Below are 18,378 nucleotides of genomic sequence, written 5' to 3'. Positions count from 1 at the left end.
CTGTCATATTGAGGTCACACGCAAATTGGTGGATTAGTACCTCGTATTTCGCTTCGGTAACTCAAAAACCAATGGTATGAATATTGACTTCTCCAAATTCAAGTAACCCTCTCTCCATCCCTCCCCCACCCTAGTCATCCTACATGGAAATGTGAGAGTGTTTCTGGATTTAATTATACCACTGCATTTGACTACTCCAGATATTACTGTTTCACAGTGTAATGACAGCCAGTGATAACAGTTTCTCATTACTACTGCTGGAAAGCCTAAATGCTAGAAAACAATTTTAAAATCGGCGTTAGAAGTACTTAGATCAGAAATTGTTTTTATTTATGACATTTTATCAGCCCTGCAGGTTTACTTTTTGCAAATTAGTTGAAACTCTTTGTAGATAGCAACCAATCAATTTTCTTCTTTGTTAACGGGATACTCTTTTTAAAAATGTTATAGTCGATATACTGGAGAGATGGCCTACTCTCGATATGTCTGGAGTTATATTGTGGCCAAGCACTGGGAAATAGTTTTAACACACCTCATGATCTCATTTTCCATGTAAACAGAGTGAATTTGGATATAAAGTTGACATGAGAGTGATATTTTTAAACTGCCTTTGACTAATTGGTGTGAAAAGAAATAACTCCTGGTTGTGCTGTACCTCTCGGATTCCTCTAATCTGTACGCCTTCATTGGAAGGTTATGATTGTGTCTAACTTGACTAATTTCACTCTAAAAAACATGCATTTCTCCTGACTAAGCAGCGGTCAGCTTGCTACATATCACATTTCGCAATCTTAGCTTGAACTGACCGAAATGAGATTTAGATGCTGTTGGAGCTCAGGACTGATTGCATAATAGAAGCCAGATTGATCAAACATTATGCATACTGATTATTTTGCAACATTAACATGCCTAGCTTTCATTGGTGATTGTCAGTCCATATTATCTAAATGTATATGAACATTGCGGGAAACTGGATTTAGTTTAGTTTAGTTTGGCGATATAGCGTGGAAACAGGCCCATGAGCCCCCAGTCCACACTGACCAGTTGTCACACATACACTAGTTCAATCCTACGCATTGGAGACAATTGAGAGAATGTGGGAGAAAACCAGAGCACCCAGAGAAAGTCCACAGGGCCACAAGGAGAACGTACAAACTCCATGTGGACAGCACCCATAATCGGGATCAAAGCCAGGTCTCTGGCGCTGTAAGGCAGCAGTTCTACCACTGCGTTGCCCTCATTTGACAAGGCCTCTCAGCTCATAGTGAGGGATACAAGCTGATTGGAGTGAAGTGCTTTTATGGGAACTGACATTTTTGTGGCAACTTATTCAGGTGATGTGCCAGCGCAAGGAAGCAAAGGTTTTTAATCTTTCTTTTGGAACCACAGACCACAAGGACATTCAAGATCATGAGTACAAAAGCTGCATTTCCTGTGATAATTGGAGTCTGGCAGGATTCCCGAGGGGGCTGAAACTGACTCACTGACTGCTTTCTGCTTTGGGGCGGCTCTGATTGGTACTCTCACAACAGCGAGGTCTAGGTCTGCCTCTCAAAAGCAGTCTCCTGCAGTCCTAGAGCAAGCTTTTGGTGTGCACACTGGATGCCTGGCATATTTTCTGTGTACTTCAATGGAACTAAATTACGAATCCGAAGCAAAGTATCGTGAATCTGTGGGATTTCAGTCATTAGCAGATGGCTCTGCTGGAACCAGAGAGGAACATTGCGTTAGAAAGTAGTTTTAAATCAGGTGAATGTCTTTTATTTTAAGGCCACATTTCTTAGTATGGAGTAAAACGTTTGAATTGTACACACAACACAACTAATATAGACTCTATTGACTTTTCAGCCTGCATTGTCAGTTGTTTAAGGAAACTGGAACATTTAGCATTGAAGCAGTATGTTCAGAGACTGAACCTAGTACAATAACTTTTACTACCAGGTTGAGGCATTAAGATGATCAAATGAAAATGTGAAGTTGTATCGTGTGGGGCTTTGCCTGAAATGCAGTGTAGCTTTACACTCAAATGACAAAATCAAAGTTTGACTTATTTGACTTGAACTTGTTAAGATGTTGAGAAACGTTGATCGTAGATCCTAAAATGATTAATGTTATTCATAAAGGACTGGGATCTGTCAATAAAACTGCTTTAAACTAGTCAAATGTAAAATGATAAGGTCTTTCATAGGTAGACAAAAATACTGGAGGAACTCAGCGGGTGAGGCAGCATCTATGGAGAGAAGGAATAGGCGACGTTTCGGGTCAAGACCCTTCTTCAGAAGAAGGTCTTTCACATGGATGATTTGTTTTGGATGAACTTGTATGCCTTTTGTGTCCACTCATCAGAGTTTATATTTGTGTTCGCATATGTAAAGAATATTTTTGAATTGCTGACAACATACTTGCTGTTTGATTTCATTTAAAGTGAAAAATTAGGCAAATTGTCTTGTTACTGAGCGTGAGTTGTAGAACTCATGGGAGCAATTGTTATCAATTGTGTTTCTGTAGTCTTAATGGAAAACTAGTCTGCGGGATCAGTGTGAGAGCACAGGAATGTTCACAGAGCGATATGAAAACATTTATGATGACAATATAGCCCGAGGGGATAGGAACCAGGTCATAAGGGGACATGTCAGAGGTTTCAGCCACACATTTAGGCATTAGTAACAACATTCATTAAACGTTTTAAGATTGCTAAATCCACCAGGATTGCTGGGAACAAGTTATCCCCCTGGGTGTCACAATGAAATCCACCAGATTCAGAATTCATTGGTTCCTCAGAGTTACTTTCAGTATCAAAAATATAATCAGTTAAAGTAGATTGCTACGTTAGAATGGTCTAAAACATTTTTTTTTCTTTGTTTAGTTTTGATCTATAAATCTTGTTGGGGAAAATAACAGGAAATTCACAACACACAGTTAATAATGTACAGCTGAGCCGGGAAGTTCAAGAGAGAGAGAGAAAGCCCGTGTGAGCCGTGAATGTCCAGAAGTTTATACAAATGGCTGCTTTCCCTTAAACTACTGGTTACTTCAAGGAACATGCAGGATTTGAAAATTAAACTAACTGCAAGATGCTAGAGTTTGTACTTAACAAGATAATGTCTCCTTTAATGATCTGTACAATGCCAACCAACCATTCTGACTCAGAAAAATAATAATTTGATTTTTTGAGTGGTAAATTACTCTAAAAAGGTTTTACGAATCCCCAAATTAATTTGGGTTTTTCCCCTTTTGTTTTGAGACTTTGGCATTGCTGGCAAGGCTAGCTATGGTTGGCCATCCAGTGTTGTTCTTGAGATGATGGTGTGTTGCCTAATGAACCATCATGTATTGTCTTTCCGCTGACTGGATAGCACGCAACAAAACTTATCACTGTACCTCGGTACACGTGGCAATAAAATAAACTGGATCTGAACCAATGCTGTCTCTCTGTTGCTGCTGGTTCGGGAGTTCCAGCATTTGGATACAACCGTAATGAAGGAATGGCAATGTATTTTCAAGTCGGGAATGGTCAGCCTAGTCTGGCATGGTCCTGGAGAAGTGTGGCTAACTGTCGTTCCTGCTACAACCCAGGTCCAATTGCATATTTTAATGAATGTTGTCTGTTCCGATAGCTTTCATTGGATCCAGGGTTCTCAGCCTTTATTTCTACCACGTTGATGGAATCAAATTGACAGAATACTAGTTTAGGAATGGATGTAAGGAGAAAGCCATAATAGATTCTCCACTTGCTACTTCTGAGTAAACATGAGTATAAATATTGCTGCATTGTCATTGGTACTTCGATGCTGGGCTTTATGGGAAGGGCTATGTTTAATGCCTAATCACATCCTGTGATCCTACCCTGAACTATCCTGCTAATAGATCAAATCATTGCAATCTTTGAAGCACAATCATTTAATACCATCTAAAAGGAGGAAGTCTTCCAGAGCCAAATTCCCCTTCAAATGTTTGAGATGTCAATTCCCTTGCCCCCTGGGGAAATGGATACTTTAAGGACTATGGGTCCTAACACCAGCTTGTTGGAAATGAAAAGTATCTGTACTCCAGAATTGGATTTGTGCTTTAGCTGATATTATTAGAGCATTGGAACCTACCAACCACTTGGAAATCATGTACAATAATCAAAACCAGCTCAATACAAGGAATGAATCATCACCTATTCAGACTACTACTTTAGTTACTGGCAATTTCTTGCTGAAGTTTTGTTATGCTCTGCTGGAAGCATTTAGTTTGAGTTAGGGGTTTATGCAGGAATTTGAATTTGAGAGACAAGTGTCAGTTGTCTTATGCACCCAAATAGAACAATGAAATTCTTACTTGCAGCAGAGCAACAGGTTTGTAAACATGGTTATCAATGGATAACATAATAAACAAACAAAAAGATCCATAAATAAAAAAATCTAACATAGTACAAAGCCCAAAGTCTCTTGTATAACCAATACAGTCCGTGGATTGAATTTTAGTTGGAGTTTGTAGTGTTAAACAGCCTGATAGTTGCTGGGAAGAAGCTGTTCCTAAACCTGGACATTGCGACTTTCAGACTTCTATATCTTCTTCCCAGTGGCAGGAGTGAAACGAGAGTGTGAACCAGGGGCGAGGGTTATTAATGATGTATTTTTGGGTCAGTGCCTCCAATAGGTCCCCATGATAGTGGAGAGGTCAGTACCTGTAATGGACTAGGCAGCGTCCACCACATTTTGTAATTCCTGAGTGTTCGAGTTGCCAAAATAGGCTGGGTTACAACCAGTCAATGTGTTCTCCACAGTACACTGAACACAAGTTCAAGAGAATATTTGTCGACATACCAAAACTCTTCAATATCCCAAGAAAGTAGAGGCATTGAATCATTTATTTATGATTGTATCAAAGTGCTGGTTTCAGGACAGATCTTCAGTCAGATCTCCTGCGGTGTTGACACTTGTTTGTTTGTTGGGGATCCTAATGTTGAACGCCAAGCTGTAGGTGATGAACAACTTTATGTTTTTATCATCCAATGGTCCAGTGCATGGTGTAGAGCCAGCGAGGATGGATGCCCCATTGATCTATTGTGGTGGTAGGCAAATTTAATGGGCCCAGGCTCTTGCTAAGGTAGGAGTTGATATGCAGCATAACTAACCTCTCAAAGTACTCTGTCACTACAGATGTTAGTGCCACCGGTTTGTGGTCATTTGTGCATGCCACCTTACTCTTTTTGAACACTGGTACTTTTGATGCTCTTTTAAAGCAGATGGGGAGCTCAGTAATGAGACTGAAGATGTCCACAAAAACTCCAACCAATTAGTCTGCACAGGTTTTGATAACACAACTCGGTACACCATCAGGTCCAGTCACTTTCCAAGGGTTCATCCTCCAGAAGGATCTTCTGTCATTGGCCTCAGGACTGAGATTGCACTACCATCAGGGGGCTTTGGGGGCCTGAGAAGGCACGTTGTTATTCTCCCTATCAAAGCATGCATAAAATGCATTGCGCTCGTCTGGGAGTGATGCCTCGCTATCGCTTGAGCTGCCACTTGGTTTTGCATTGTAGAACGTGATAGCTAGCAAGCCCTGCCACAGCCGCCAAACTTCCGTCTCATCCTCCAATTCATAGCAAAAGTCCCTCTTAGCCTTTGATGCCTTTATTGAGATTGAACGTGAACTTTTCAAGCGTTTTTATTGGCATTTAGGGAGGCACACAAGATCCTTAATATTACATGGCAAACGTGCATATGTATCTAGAACCTTGTTTTTTTTTTAGATGAATATTCGGATGGCCTGTGCCCTTCAGCGTCCTGTTTTGAAATTGTCCTGTCTCCAGGCAAAATTACAATTTTGATCCAAATATGAACGCGTGATTAGAATTTCAGAGATGAAGTAAGAATAACTTATTTTTACATTAAGAATCCATTCAATTAAATGTCTTAATTTAGGGTGCCCGATAAAACTGAAATTGATGAAGTTGAAGAGAAATCTCTTCATTGGCTGTAGTCATAACAACACGAGCAATGGTCATTGAGTTTGGTGATGACCAGTCATCTCAGCCTTAGCGTAATGCTGCAGGTAAATCTGTTCATCATTTGGAAATTTGCAGTTAAAATCAGTATGTTCGAATACTTATTCAAAATAATTTATCAAAGCAAAAAATACGTATACTTCATATTCTCCCTGATCGCGAAGATTCTATGTAGAATTCTACATCGGCGAGACCAAGCGCAGGCTCAGCGATTGCTTCACTGAACACCACCGCTCAGTCCGTGTTAACCAACCTGATCGCCCGGTGGCTCAGCACTTCAACTTCCCCTACCATTCCCAATCCAACCTTTCTGTCCTGGGCCTCCTCCATTGCCAGAGTGAGGCACAGCGCAAATTGGAGGAACAGACTCTGAAGAAGGGTCTCGACCCGAAACGTCGCGTATTCCTCCTCTCCATAGATGCTGCCTCACCCGCTGAGTTTCTCCAGCATTATATGTCTACCTAGAATTCTAGGAGCCGATTTTACATCCTTGGGACAGCTCAGCCTCAAGACTGACTGTGACTCGGTATTTTTTTTTCACATTGTTTAAACAAGCAATAAACAAAATAACAAAGAAATCTAGGTGTGCTGACCTAAAGCCTCTTATTTTTAAATTCGTAAAAGTTTGCTGGAGCTATTATAGTAATTAATTATAGACACAAAAAGCTCAGCGGGACAGGCAGCATCTCTGGAGAGATTTCAGGTCGAGACCCTTCTTCAGAGTCTCGATCTGAAACATCACCCATTCCTTCTCTCCAGAGATGCTGCCTGTCCCGCTGAGTAACTCTAGCCTTTTGTGTCTATCTTAGGCTTAAACCAGCATCTGCTGTTCCTTCTTACACATAGTAATTAATGAGACCATTTTTCCATGATAAAATTATAGCTGCATCTATTAAAATTAATATTAGCAACAGAAATATTTGATGCAAACCTGTTGCTTTAAGTTTAAAAAAAAAAGCTCTAAACTGTGCCCTGTTTAGCAGGTTTCAGTGTTATGTTCACTTAAAACCCATTGGATCTGAACAGAAGTCTTTCTCATCATCCGCCAGTGTTGTAAAGGATGTCCACATGCTTTTACTCAGAAATGTAAGTTTAACTAAGTGACACTAGTTTGCCACTTCTCATTAATCCATTTCACTCTTTTTTACTTTTTGGAAAATTTGATGATTGCCAGCGTTCATCATTTTCTTTTCAAATCGGAATGTTTTCTCAATTTATCTTGGAAACTTGCTTAGCATACACCCAAACGATTTTCCTTAATAATACAAAATATCTCTGCAGTTCTTGTAAGGCCTCATGGCAATTTCAGGAAACAGAATATAAAAAAAGTCATAATACATATTTGGTACTTTTTTTTGTAATATTTATATCTCATAAAGACGAAGTGCATCTTTGTTTCACTATGGCTCTCTAGCGAAGGAAATATGCCCGCCTGTATGTGACTCTAGATATGGGACACTGAGCAACCAATCTAATCAGTTCAAGGAAACTAGGGATGGAAAATAAATGCTGAACCCAGTTACGCCTACATCCCATGAATGTTTTTTTTAATTAAATGCCAAATGTCACAGGCATGTGTGTGAAAATCTATGTGACCTGGATACACTTTTTTTTAAAGCTTGTGTATTTTCTGGAAGAACTACTTAATTGTCCGAGGATAACTACTGCCCTGGAAAATTGATTCAGTTACCTTTTTGAACAATTTGTTTTGCTGTAAACCACGTATAATAAAAGTCCATTAGTATTCAGTCATGTTTTTTTAATTTTAATGATGAGAAGAAGGGTCTCGACCCGAAACGCCACCCATTCTTTCTATCCAGAATTTCTGCCTGTCCCGCTGAGATACTACAGCATTTTGCGTCCATACAACATAGAAACATAGAAAATAGGTGCAGGAGGAGGCCATTCAGCCCTTCAAGCCAGCACCGCCATTCATTGTGATCATGGCTGATCGTTCCCAATCAATAACCTGTGCCTACCTTCTCCCCATATCCCTTGATTCCACCAGCCCCTAGAGCTCTATCTAACTCTCTCTTAAATCCATCCAGTGATTTGGCATCCATTGCCCTCTGTGGCAGGGAATTCCACAAATTCACAACTCTCTGGGTGAAAAAGTTTTTTCTCACCTCAGTCTTAAATGGCCTCCTCTTTATTCTAAGACTGTGGCCCCTGGTTCTGGGCTCGCCCAACATTGGGAACATTTTTCCTGCATCTAGCTTGTCCAGTTCTTTTATCATTTTATATGTTTTTATAAGAGCCCCCTCATCCTTCTAAACTCCAGTGAATATAAGCCTAGTCTTTTCAATCTTTCCTCATATGACAGTCCCGCCATCCCAGGGATCAATCTCGTGAACCTACGCTGCACTGCCTCAATCGCAAGGATGTCCTTCCTCAAATTAGGAGACCAAAGCAGTACACGATACTCCAGATGTGGTCTTACCAGAGCTCTTTACAACTGCAGAAGAACCTCTCTACTCCACACTGAAATCCTCTTGTTATGAAGTCCAACATTCCATTAGCTTTCTTCACCGCCTGCTGTTCCTGCACGCCAACTTTCAGTGACCGGTGTACAAGGACACACAGGTCTCGCTGTACCTCCCCCTTACCTAACCTAACCCCATTGAGATAATAATCTGCCCCCTTGTTTTTGCCACCAAAGGGGGGGGGGGGGGGGGGGGGATCTCTCTCTAAAGGAATTATACACACGGGCTGGTGAAGGAAGAGATTTATTTGTGTGTGTGTGTGTGTGTTCCACCCTGGCAGTCGCCGTTCCAGTTCCCAGTTTTTCAGGCGACTGCTGGCAACTTCACAGTCGCCGAGAGTCCGCTGAAAAATCGCCTAAGCGGGACAGGCCCATTACATTCTCCAGTGTCTGAGTGTATCACCTTCAAGATAGGAGACAAGTCCAACTGTTGGTGCATCTTAGGGAAAGTCAGTGTTCTCTGTCACCTCTTCTCAGTGGCTGAAGAGCTGCTCTGTGAATCACAGTGTGGTTTGTGCCTATCCAGAAAACATAATTAAGTTTTCATTACAGTGAAGATACATCCAAGAAAAATGCAGGAAAAAGCACTAGCCACTATAGTTGTCCTTTTTTAACCTCACTAAAGTCTTTGAATCCGTTAATCAGGAAAGGCTGTAAAATCCTTCTCAATTTTTGCTGCCCACAAAATTGATCTCAGCTTTACATCTGTTTTTTGGTGGTGCGTAAGCCACAATTTTAACCAGTGGGTCTCCAGACGGACACATTTCATGGACGGGCAAGGCAACGGCATTGCCCAACACTTCATTCTTTGTTACCACACCTTGCCTCCAAAGGTAGAGCTAATCTTCAGTGCCACTGGGGTAATATTCAATGTGGAGTGACCACTCTCTAAACAATTGGGGCCCAACCTGTTTCTGATTTCCAACATGCACATTTCCTTGATTTTCATTCACCTGAAACTCAGTTGCAGTACATGTATGCTCAGAAGTCGAGCTACGGGCAGCACGGTGGCACAGCGGTAGAGTTGTTGCCTTGCAGCGAACGTGGCGCCGGAGACCCAGGTTCGATCCCGACTACGGGCGCTGTCTGTACGGAGTTGTACATTCTCCCCGTGACCTGCGTGGGTTTTCTCAGAGATCTTCGGTTTCCTCCCACACTCCAAAGACATACAGGTTTGTATGTTAAATGGCTTGGTAAATGTTAAAAAAAAATTGTCCCTAGTGGGTGTAGGATGGTGTTAATGTGCGAGGATCGCTGGTCAGGGCGGATCCGGTGGGCCGAAGGGCCTGTTTCCACGCTGTATCACTAAAACTAAAAACTACAGGTCATTATTGATTTGTTCACTGAAGCATTCAGGAGCATGAACCTTGTACTCAACGTCCATAAGATGAAGATCCTCTACCAACCTGCTGATAATGCACCAAAGTAACAATACTTTGTAGACTTCAGGAAGTCAGAGGCGGCACGGAAACCCCCATCCACATTAACGGGAGGAGGTGCATTTTTTCTAGCTTCAGGTTCCTGGGAGTCAACATCTCCGATGACCTCTCTTGGACCCACAATACCTCTACTCTGATCAAGAAGGCTCATCAGCGTCTCTTCTTCCTGAGGAGACTGAAGAAGGTCCATCTGTCTCCTCAGATCCTGGTGAACTTTACCGCTGCACCATCGAGAGCATCCTTACCAATTGCATCACAGTATGGTATGGCAACTGCTCTGTCTCCGACTGGAAGGCATTGCAGAGGGTGGTGAAAATTGCCCAACGCATCACCGGTTCCACGCTCCCCTCCATTGAGTCTGTCCAAAGCAAGCGCTGTCTGCGGAGGGCGCTCAGCATCGCCAAGGACTGCTCTCACCCCAACCATGGACTGTTTACCCTCCTACCATCCGGGTTGCGCTACAGGTCTCTCCGTTGCCGAACCAGCAGGTCGAGGAACAGCTTCTTTCCGGCGGCTGTCACTCTACTCAACAACGTACCTCGGTGACTGCCAATCACCACCCCCCCCCCCCCCCGGACACTTATTATTTATTTCTTATTCAAATCGTTTGCTATGTCGCTCTTCAAGGGAGATGCTAAATGCATTTCGTTGTCTCTGTACTGTACACTGACAATGACAATTAAATTGAATCTGAATCTGAATAAAGGCTCACAGCAGGACACTGGAAAATATGCTCAAGATTCGAGCATCTGCATTTTCTTGCCACCACTCAGCAAGGACACATAACGCTATGAAATTCATCAGTGCTTTTGAGACACCAATGTGGCCTTTGGTTGTTGGGGAAAATGACATTTGAGGATTAAGACTTAAGATCTGGCACAAAACTCACAATGAAGCTGATGACAGTGCCCTCCTATTTGTTGCTGATACCTGAACTATTTAGAGCAGGCACCTTATGGCACTGGGAATGGGAGTCGGGAAATTCCTCCAAATTCACCAACATATTCAGTACCATGGTGCTAGTTAGACTTAGTTGGCTACGATTAAAAGGGATTTGGGGATGTGTCCAAAGTCTCCTTGGAATAAATATCTTTGCTTTCTGGGAATGCCTGCCCCATAATTTTTGAAGTGCAGAAACATGATTCAGAATGGTATTCTGTACCTCAAAGAGCACACAGAAGTCTGCAACAGCAGCGGAAGGAATATACCAAACAAACTAACCCCGCTCCCACCCCAGGCACTTTTTGTTATATCTTTGAGAGTTTCAGCAGTTCTCATATTGCCTCAAGAAACCACCCCAGAACCCACAAAACTGGAGTGGATGCAAGTCAACCTCAATGCTAATGCCCTGTCTAAGTAGGAGAAAGCAGTCATTTAACTTCAAAATGTATTCAAAAGCAAAATACTGCGGAAGTTAGAAATCAGATGTAACATTTGAAAAATGGGCTCCTGTCTAAAAGTTGTTGTTTTTTTAATCTCCATTTGCTATCTGGCCTGCTGTTATTTAAAAATAATTTGATCTTTACAGTTTGGTAGGCAATTTGGACGTCAATCTCCATAAATTATACAATAATTTACTTACTATAGGTTATTTGAATGAAGTGTTACCAGAAATGTGTTAACCGAAGTGTCTACTGTTGTTTACTGATTTTCTTTATTTTCTTGTGTTAATCATCTTGGAAAAATACTTCGTATTTAAGTTTTAACAGTAACTGAAAACTATTTTGGGCATTTCAGCAAGCATACATTTTACTGAAGCTGGAGTTTTGATTACACAAAAAGGGTTGACCATGGTCTTCAGAACTATCAAACCATGACTGTAACTGGGGTGGCACAGTGGCGCAGTGGTAGAGTTGCTGCCATACAGCACTAGAGACCCGGGTTCGATCCTGACCACGGGTGCTGTCTGTACGGAGTTTCTACATTCTCTCCAGTTTCCGCCTATTAGAAAAAAGACTTATTGACTTCTGTAAATTGTCCCGAGTGTGTAGGATAGAACTAGTACATGGGTGATCATTGGTCGACGCAGATTCGGTGGGCCGAAAGGCCTGTTTCTGAGTTGTATCTCTAAACTAAACCAATAACTTAAAAAAATACCGAATCCTTTATCAAACTATCTGGAATAGTTTAAGCCTATTTATTTGCAAAGAAGAAAGAACCCATTGGCTCGTTGCAACAATTGAGAGTTCAGCTGATATTCAAATGTTGATTCTCTGCCTAAATGGACAATAGTTGCCAGTAGTAAAACGTATTCTCTCATCTCAAATGGGCCCAGATTTTGAATGAGCAACTCCAGTACAACATTGACCACAGAACGCTCCACGTTGAGTAGCTATAGTTTAGTCTCAACAAGTTTTAAAGAAGTATTGTTCTCAGTTTATGTTTGTAGGCGCTGTTCCAAAAATAGACAAATTACTAACAGATGCACCATTAATGGCAATGATTTGTGATAGGATAGAAGTAGACAGTATGTCTACACTGGCAGATTATTTGCTTCAGTGGATTTTGTGTCTTTTCATCTGTATAACTTACGATTCTAAAGATACGGAAGCACAATGTTTGGACAAATACCAAGATAATTATGTAGACTTTTTAATTCAGTTTTGCAACCCAGGAGAGGTAACAACCGCGGAATAATAGTTCCTTACTCTGCTCTGCTGTCACAGACCTCCCAGGTCCAGGAGCAAGAACATATCAGCAAGTTTCCTGCTCGCCCTTATGGTCAGAGATTGCCAAGGTCGCAGAAATTCTGATCTAAGGAAAATATATAGGATTTCCTGTAATTGATACTTCCACAGGCTTTATGAAGCATCTGGGAACCAAGTAACTGCCATGAAGAGGTTTGACAGAAATAACAATGTTCATTTTCTCAGTTTATTGAATTGCCATTTAATAATTGTGTGATGGAGATTCAGCTTTGGAATCTTTGTAAAGCTTTTTATTCAGACCTAATGTTGTATTAGATATTATGCTTGTGGTGCTTATTATAATTTTAAAGGTTCCTGGCAAATTTGTATCCGCCTTTCTAAGTGGTATATAATATGATCTGAGGGAACTTATCCATTAATAGTAAAAGATAAAGAAATTGTTTTTAAAATAATTGCTTCATTGAAAATAATATTGTATGTATGCAATGCACCTTGAATTACTGAAATAGGCAAATTGGCTTTGATCTTATTGACTGGCAGAGTAAGCTCAAGTGGTTGAAAAGCCTTGTGCTCCTTATTCATATGTTAGAGAAATGACAGAGGGTTAGACATTTGATAACATTGTACTCAATATTACACCAAAAAATGAAAAAGGAGAAATTATGCATTTTATCAATGTAACTTCAACACTTTGGATGTTATGATAAACCATTATTAAAACAAACTTTCTTTGTTCTTTCTATTCTTGATTATTGAATGACTTTCCAAGTAAAGACATGAATTAGAATATTTTAAAGTCTAACAAAGTAATTTTAAAATATGTGTCTTTTTACAATACTGGAGAGTTTTTGATGAACTAGATTAGTAGATTTAGATATGCCATTTATTGTCACTATACATGTACAGTGAAACTGAAAGCTGCTCGTACTCAGTGCATACATACAATTTAGCACAAAAAACAGGAAACAGAAAAAACAAAAAACAGAAGGGAGATAGGTGCACAAATTCTGCGGCGCTACATACATATATACATATATACAGATGGAAGTCCGTGTTGGGCGGTGTAGTCAGTGCATGTGTGAATTTGAATTTATAGTAGTTATAATTCTCGGAAAGCAACTATTCCTGAGTCTGTTTGTCCTGGATTTGATGCACCTATAGCGCCTTCCAGAGGGCAGCAGGTCGAACAGTCCAAACGCAGGATGGGAGCTGTCTTTGATGATCTTCTTTGCCCTGCTAAGGCAGCGGGAGGTGTAGATGTCCATCAGGGAGGGGAGAGGGCAGCCAATGATCCTCTGCGCTGTCCTGGTTACCCTCTGAAGCCTCTCCCTGTCTGGCATGGTGCAGCTGCCATACCATGCTGTAATGCAGTATGTCAGCAGGCTCTCGATGGACGAGCGGTAGAAGGTCAGCAGCAGGTTAGAGTCCAGGTTGTGCTTCCTGAGGACCCTCAGGAAGTGCAGCCGCTGCTGAGCCTTCTTGATGACCGCTGTCGTGTTGTCTGTCCAGGAGATATCAGCAGCGATATGGACGCCGAGAAACCGGAAGGTGTTGACCCTCTCCACACACTCGCCGTTGATGTGTAGGGGGGCTAAGTCGGTGCTGTGCCTCCTGAAGTCGACAATGAGCTCTTTTGTTTTCCTGGTGTTCAGAGCCAGATTGTTTTCTGAGCACCAGGTTGTCAACTTCAGGACTTCCTCTCTGTAGGCTGCCTCGTCTCCCTTTGAAATAAGTCCGACCACAGTAGTGTCGTCAGCAAATTTGACGATGCGGTTGTTGTTGTGGGCCGGACTACAGTCGTAGGTGTAGAGACAGTATAAGAGGGGGCTTAGCACACAGCCCTGTGGGGAACCGGTACTCAACCTGCGAATGGAGGAGAGGTGGGGGCCGAGTCTCACAGTTTGGGGCCGGTTAGTGAGGAAATCCTTTATCCAGGCACATGTGACAGTGGGGAGGCCGAGAGTGACCAGTTTACCAATGAGAATGTCCGGAATGATTGTATTAAAGGCTGAACTAAAATCCACAAAGAGCATCCGGACGTAGCTCTGCCCCTGCTCCAGATGGCTCAGCACAGAGTGGAGAGCTACGGTAATGGCGTCTTCTGTGGATCTGTTTTGGCGATATTCACTTTTTTACACCAATACACTGTTCTTAACAAAAATCTACCCATCATGTGAAACCTTATAAATAGCAGATATAAATTAGATAACTTCAAGACCGAAAAGTCAAAAATATTTTTTTCATAACAGACAAATTTTCATTGTTTTCCTGCCATTTTGGACACAAAGTGTGACATTAAAAACTCTGCCACATTTAGTCATGAATATTTAATTCATAAATAAACTTCATATGGCCCCTCATACATATACGTTTTGATAATGATCTAGGGAAATACCTTCATAAATACCAGGAGAAAAATACAGTAACATAAAGGTACAGTAAAGATCCCGTAACGGTCATTGTGCTTGGTGTCCATAGTCACAGCCACCGTTATTGCGGTCGGTGTGTCCATAAGTTAAACCACGGAGGCTTCAAACTTCTAATGCTTTTCAAACACCCACATCCTATGATAGTAGCGATCTTTGGGTGAGTTAATTATTTTTCTTATTTTCCAATTTAATATTTCAAAAACATCATGGTGTCAAAAATGCAACGACCATTTACGGTATATTTTCTGACTTCTTAAAATCAATTAAAATTGGTCATCAAAACTAAGAAACTTAGCCAGCCTTCAACTTGGCAACACACTGTCCCTTGTTTACCTGTTGTACGGACCAAGTCGCTAACTTCTTTCCTTCGTGTCAACTTCGGGAAGCTCCGTAACTTTATTCTATAGGTCTTTCTTCTTTGGAGCGCAGAAGGTTAAGGGAGGTCTTGATAGAGGTCTTTAAAATGATGAGAGGGATTGACAGAGTTGACGTGGACAAGCTTTTCCCATTGAGAGTAGGGAAGATTCAAACAAGAGGACATGACTTCAGAATTAAGGGACAGAAGTTTAGGGGTAACATGAGGGGGAACTTCTTTACTCAGAGAGTGGTAGCTGTGTGGAATGAGCTTCCAGTGGAAGTGATGGAGGCAGGTTCGATTTTATAATTTAAAAATAAATTGGATAGGTATATGGACAGGAAAGGAATGGAAGGTTATGGTCTGAGTGTAGGTAGATGGGACTAGGGGAAAATAAGTGTTCGGCACGGACTTGAAGGGCCGAGATGGCCTGTTTCCGTGCTGTAATTGTTATATGGTTATATGGTAACGACCGTTACGGAGACATTTTATTTACCAAAAGAATCAGCCCAAATCAAACAATCTGACGAATCATTGGCCATCGATAGCTCAAATCCATCAGGTAATGTACCGTTTAGATCACAGTGGTAAAAATGCTTGGTGCTCACTAATAATCTAACATTCGTTTTCTGGGACACAAACCTTTTAGTGTCAAAGAAGGTTTGTGTAACGCGTGTTGCGGTGTCTACTCAGATGGATGCAGTATTCTACTAAATGATCAGGTGAATGATGTGGAAATGGTGTTTGCAATTTTATTGTTCCATGTGGTATTCATAAACACAGAAAGGAATAAGAAATACGTGCACTTACTGTGCCAACCAGGTCACTGATGGACACCACACAACAACTGTTGCACAACATGTATTTGTGTATTCTGATGCCATTTTCAAAAACTTGCCAACAATATGCTATCTTTTCTTATATTTGTTGTTGATACTATGTTAGTGATGAACCCAATAAAGTGCTTGTCAACTTTTTTGAAGGAATTTTAAAATTGACCCCATTTGTCACATTCTGTGTGCAATATTGTAAAAAGACACATATAGTCATTCTTGCAATGGAGTGGCAGGGACCTTTAAACTAGCAGGTCCCCTTAATATAACAGTGAGATAAAAAGTAAATATTGGTTGGGTCATCAAAATTGTATATACCTTAAAAAACATAGAAACATAGAAAATGCGTGCAGGAGTAGGCCATTCGGCCCTTTGAGCCAGCACCACCATTCAATATGATTGTGGCTGATCATCCAGAATCAGTACCCTGTTCCTACTTTCTCCCCGTATCCCTTGATTCTGGTGGCCCTAAGAGCTATATCTAACTCTCCCTTGAATGCATCCAGTGAATTGGCCTCTACTGCCTTCTGTGGCAGATAATTTCACAGATTCACAACTCCTCATCTCATTCCCAAATGGCCTACCCCTTATTCTTAAACTGTGACCATGGTTCTGGACCATCTTTACCAAAGAGAACTTGTAGTAGTTCATTTCAACAGTAAATATGACAATGCAGCATCTGCTCAGTGTTGTATTGAGTATCTTATAGTGGAACTTGAATGGAATCCCTACTTCCTTGGAAGATTGAGAGGATTCGATTTTGCAACAAATACACTCTTGTAATTCTATAGGTACATTGACTGGTCGCATTACGGCCTGGATCGGCAACTCAAATGCCCAGGATCGAAGAAGATTGTAGAAAATGGCGAACACTGCCCAGTCCAACAGAGGTAGTGAACTCCCCATCTTTGAAGAGATCTACAGGAGTCACTGCCTCAAAAGGGCAGCCGGCATCATCGCAGGCCCACACTTCCCTGGCCATGCTCTTATTCCACTCCTGTAATCAGAAAGAAGGTATAGGAACCTACCAGGTTCCTTACTCACAATTGTCATGTGGTGGTTTGTATCAAGTTTCATTCAGATTGATGTTATATTTCACAAGTTATTCACATTTTTTAATTTACAAAACCCCAATTTGAGAAAAAATGTTTTCCCTCTGCACTGGCATTTACAGCTATGATGTCACAATGGGATTGTAGCCCTGCTCGCTACAATGTTGCTATCCCAGGACACTGAGTCCTGCCAGCCCCAGCAAGTGCAATTGCAAGCTACAATTTTTTGCTACAAAAGCTACAATCCCTTGTTTATATTCCTGGCAGCAAGGATTTAAAAAAAAGATTATTGAGGGAGGGTGGATAATGGGAAATGAGCCGCCCCTGCGGAGTTGGGGGCTATGGGTGAGTGCTGGAATATTGCGTTCGGGGAACAGCTTGCATTGGGGGAACGGGTGGAATATTGCGTTGGGAAACGAGTTGCGTTGGAGGACCAGGCCTTCTGTGAGGGCTATGGGTGAGTGTGGAATATTGCGTTGGGGAACCAGGCCTCTCGTGTAACAGGGTCCCACTTGGTCTAGTATATGCTAAACATTTTCTTGGTGTTTATTGTGGTGTTTACAAAGTGCTATCTTTATCTATCTGTTGTGCTGCTGCATGTAAGAATTTCATTGTTCCGTTTTGGGACATCATGACCATAAAGTACTCTTGACTCCTGAACCCAAACATTCTGATTCTGTCGTAAATGTGCCAACAGAGTCACAGCTGATTCAATGAACAATTGAAGAGAGCTAGTGTGATTTGTGAAAGGCAACAAATGTTTGACTAGTTCATTTGAATGCTTGATAAATTAACAAAGAAAATTTACATTTATGTTTATAGGTTAATTGGCTTTTGTAAATTGCCCCCGGTGTGTAAAGAGTAATGTGAAATTGGGATAACATAGAACTAGTGATGGTCGGCATGGACAGTGGGCCGAAATGCCTGTTTCCATGCTGTACCTCTAAACTAAAACTAAACATTAATGGCGGTGTAGACAAAAATGCTGGAGAAACTCAGCGGGTGAGGCAGCATCTATGGAGTGAAGGAAATAGGTAATGTTTCGGTCCGAAACCCTAGGGTGTTTATACATGGTTAAAAATTCTTCAGTTCCAGCAAAGTCATTAAGCTGTATTGTTGTGCAAAGGGAATGTTAGTCGATT

At 41.4% G+C, this 18,378-nt stretch overlaps 1 protein-coding gene across 4 annotated transcripts in view; it reads left to right on the top strand.

Annotated features, from left to right (window-relative positions):
* mrtfba (myocardin related transcription factor Ba) overlaps positions 1-18,378 on the top strand; it is a 181,328-nt gene that overhangs the window by 92,115 nt on the left and 70,835 nt on the right. The window contains exon 1 of one of the 4 annotated variants that reach the window (XM_055651836.1): positions 1,101-1,749. The exons of the other annotated variants lie outside the window; for them this stretch is intronic. Coding sequence (XP_055507811.1) covers positions 1,695-1,749 — 55 coding nt within the window. The 5' untranslated portion in view covers positions 1,101-1,694. Of the gene's footprint in view, positions 1-1,100; positions 1,750-18,378 lie in introns of those variants that run through there. 4 annotated transcript variants of the gene reach the window in all.

The sequence above is a fragment of the Leucoraja erinacea genome, chromosome 20, assembly GCF_028641065.1.
Source record: "Leucoraja erinacea ecotype New England chromosome 20, Leri_hhj_1, whole genome shotgun sequence".
Classification (NCBI taxonomy): Eukaryota; Metazoa; Chordata; class Chondrichthyes; order Rajiformes; family Rajidae; genus Leucoraja; species Leucoraja erinaceus.
Note: the sequence above shows the minus strand (reverse complement) of the source record. Positions and strands in the feature narration are given on the sequence as shown.